The sequence below is a fragment of the Nestor notabilis genome, unplaced genomic scaffold (genome assembly GCF_000696875.1).
Source record: "Nestor notabilis isolate BGI_N333 unplaced genomic scaffold, ASM69687v1 scaffold23740, whole genome shotgun sequence".
In the NCBI taxonomy this organism is placed as follows: Eukaryota; Metazoa; Chordata; class Aves; order Psittaciformes; family Psittacidae; genus Nestor; species Nestor notabilis.
In genome coordinates this window covers 1-2,419 of record NW_009910014.1, presented here as the reverse complement: position 1 = coordinate 2,419, position 2,419 = coordinate 1, and the positions used below count along the sequence as shown (strand labels likewise).

The following is a 2,419-nucleotide window of genomic DNA, read 5'->3' as shown; positions in this document are numbered from 1 at the left end:
ATGCAGACCAGGAAGAAATACATTTTCCTAACTTTGCTCGCCTCTTGGCTCCTGCTTTTCTTCTTTGGAGGAGACCAGCTGCACCGTTTCGCTTTCTTTTCCAAGAGGAAAGCTGAAGCCCAGAGGAATTGGCCCCACTGGACAGATCGGTCCCTCCTCAAAAGCTTTGCGGACCCCGAGGAGCTCCAGAGCGATGGGGATCCCTCGGTGCCGTCACCCCGGGAGCGGCGGGCGGCACAGTTGAGCATCTACAAGAACAGCAGATGCCGGATGGAAACCTGCTTTGACTTCTCCAGATGTGAGAAGCACGGCTTCAGAGTGTTCACCTACCCCCGGCACAGAGACCAGCCCGTCTCAGAGAGTTACAGCAAGATCCTCACCTCCATTGAGCGCTCTCGCTACTACACCCCAAACCCCGAGGAAGCCTGCCTCTTCATCCTCAGCATCGACACGCTGGACCGCGACCATCTCTCGGGTCAATACGTCCATAATGTTGACGAGAAAATCCGTGGCTTTCCACTGTGGAACAGTGGCCGCAACCACCTCATCTTCAACCTCTACTCAGGCACCTGGCCCAATTACACCGAGGACCTGGGCTTTGACATCGGCCAGGCCATCCTGGCCAAAGCCAGCTTCTACACGGAGAGCTTCAGGCCTGGCTTTGACATCTCCATCCCTCTCTTCCCCAAGGACCACCCGCAGCGTGGCGGGGAGAGGGGGTGGTTGTATCAGGACTTGGTCCCCCCAAAAAAGAAATACTTGCTGGTGTTCAAGGGGAAGCGGTACCTGACTGGCATCGGCTCCGGCACCAGGAACGCGCTGCACCACATCCACAACGGGAAGGACATCATCTCACTCACCACCTGCAAGCACGGCAAGGACTGGGAGAGGCACAAGGACACGCGCTGCGACAAGGATAACGTCAACTATGAAAAGTGAGTCCGAGGTGGGGTGGGAAAGGGGATCTGGTGAGGAGGACACCTCACAGATGTGCCTGCCTCTCTGCTGGGTGCAGCCGTGCCTGTCTGTGGTGGCTGGATGGCCAGATGTGGGGAGAGAGGAAAGTTTTGGGCTCTCCTGAAATAATGAGGGTTTCATAGTGGGGAGTGAGGTGCTGATTGTTCAGGGCTTTCCTGTTCTGTATTAAAGTTTGATTAATCTGGCGAGAGCAGCTCTTATCTGCAGTCACTGCAGCCACCTCTAATACGATTTCCCTTTTCCTAACACTGATGAATGATGCTTTTCTTCTCCCCCCTTCCACCCTCCCGTAACATAAACGTTTCTCTTGGAGATGAGCCTGAAACATCCCCCACCACTGGTTCCACTAAAAGTCCTGCAAAACTGGTGGGTCCTTGGGTATCCCAGTGTGAGCAGCCCTGAGCTCACCCAGATATGGAGGGGTGGGGGGACCCCTGTGTCCCTCCTCACGGATGGATTGGTGGTAGCAGTCTGCAATGAACCTTGGCAGGAGAATTGGGGGGGCAAAGCTTTGGGAGTTTGGGGAGCTCTGTGCTGCAGGGACACACACCAGCTCCTTGCCTCCCTGTCCTGCTGCTTGGGACGCACCACCAACTGCCCAGTCCAGGGCTGGTAAACACAGATCCCATCCCAACGGTGACAGGCAGGTCCCTGTCCCGCTGCCTGGGGACATCCTGCAGCCACCCGGACAGAGAGCAGATGGGGAGAGGCCATGTTGGGCATCATCCTCAAAGCGTCTTAGGAGGTGCCAGGAGGTAAAAGTGGAGCCGGGGTGCTCCCAGTGCTGGGATTAGCTGGGGCTTTGGGGCAGCTCGGGCATCACAGGATGGGGAGCCCAAGGTCAGCCCCGCAGCATGCCCAGGGGTGGTGGGCTGGGAAATCCCCTTCTGCCCAGCCCAAGTAATCCGCTAATGCTGTTTGAAGTACAGGGAGATTTACACCTCTCCCAGGACAGCTTTAGGCAGCAGATAGATGGGGAACAGGTGGCACAGGGCAGTGTGCTTGTGCCTGACCCCACGTCTCCACCATCCTGCTGGTGTCCATGGGACACCCCGGCAAAAAGCTGTCAGCATCTCCGTTGTGCAGGGCCTGCTCTGCCCAGCCTCACACAGGGATTTATGCCCTCCTGAACCGGGATGAGATGTCCCCAAAGCTGGGCAGGCTGGTGATGGAGACAGACAAAGTGAGACCCCAACAACCCCGTGGGGATGTCCTTGTTTGCCTGGGGAAGCCGCGGTGGGTAGCGGAGGAAGGGCTCGCTGGGAGTCCCATCCCCCTCCTTGTCCGTGGGGGGGCTGCCTCAAACAAACCAGTTCTGTGCCTGGATAAAGGGTGGCTTGTAGCAGCGCTGCAGGTTTAAAGCAATCGCAGCAGGTTGGGAAGAGCTCTCCGGAGCTGCTGGGTCCTCGGTGGCACCGTGCCTGGCCAGAGCCGCGCAGGG

The 2,419-nt window shown here is 57.8% G+C and overlaps 1 protein-coding gene across 1 annotated transcript; it reads left to right on the top strand.

Annotated features, from left to right (window-relative positions):
• Nucleotides 1-105: 105 nt before the first annotated feature.
• On the top strand, nucleotides 106-935 carry LOC104413103 (exostosin-1c-like; the record flags this gene model as incomplete). Its single annotated transcript, XM_010024020.1, has 1 exon — nucleotides 106-935. A coding segment is annotated over one exon (830 nt), but the record flags the coding sequence as incomplete, so codon positions are not given.
• Nucleotides 936-2,419: the final 1,484 nt, after the last annotated feature.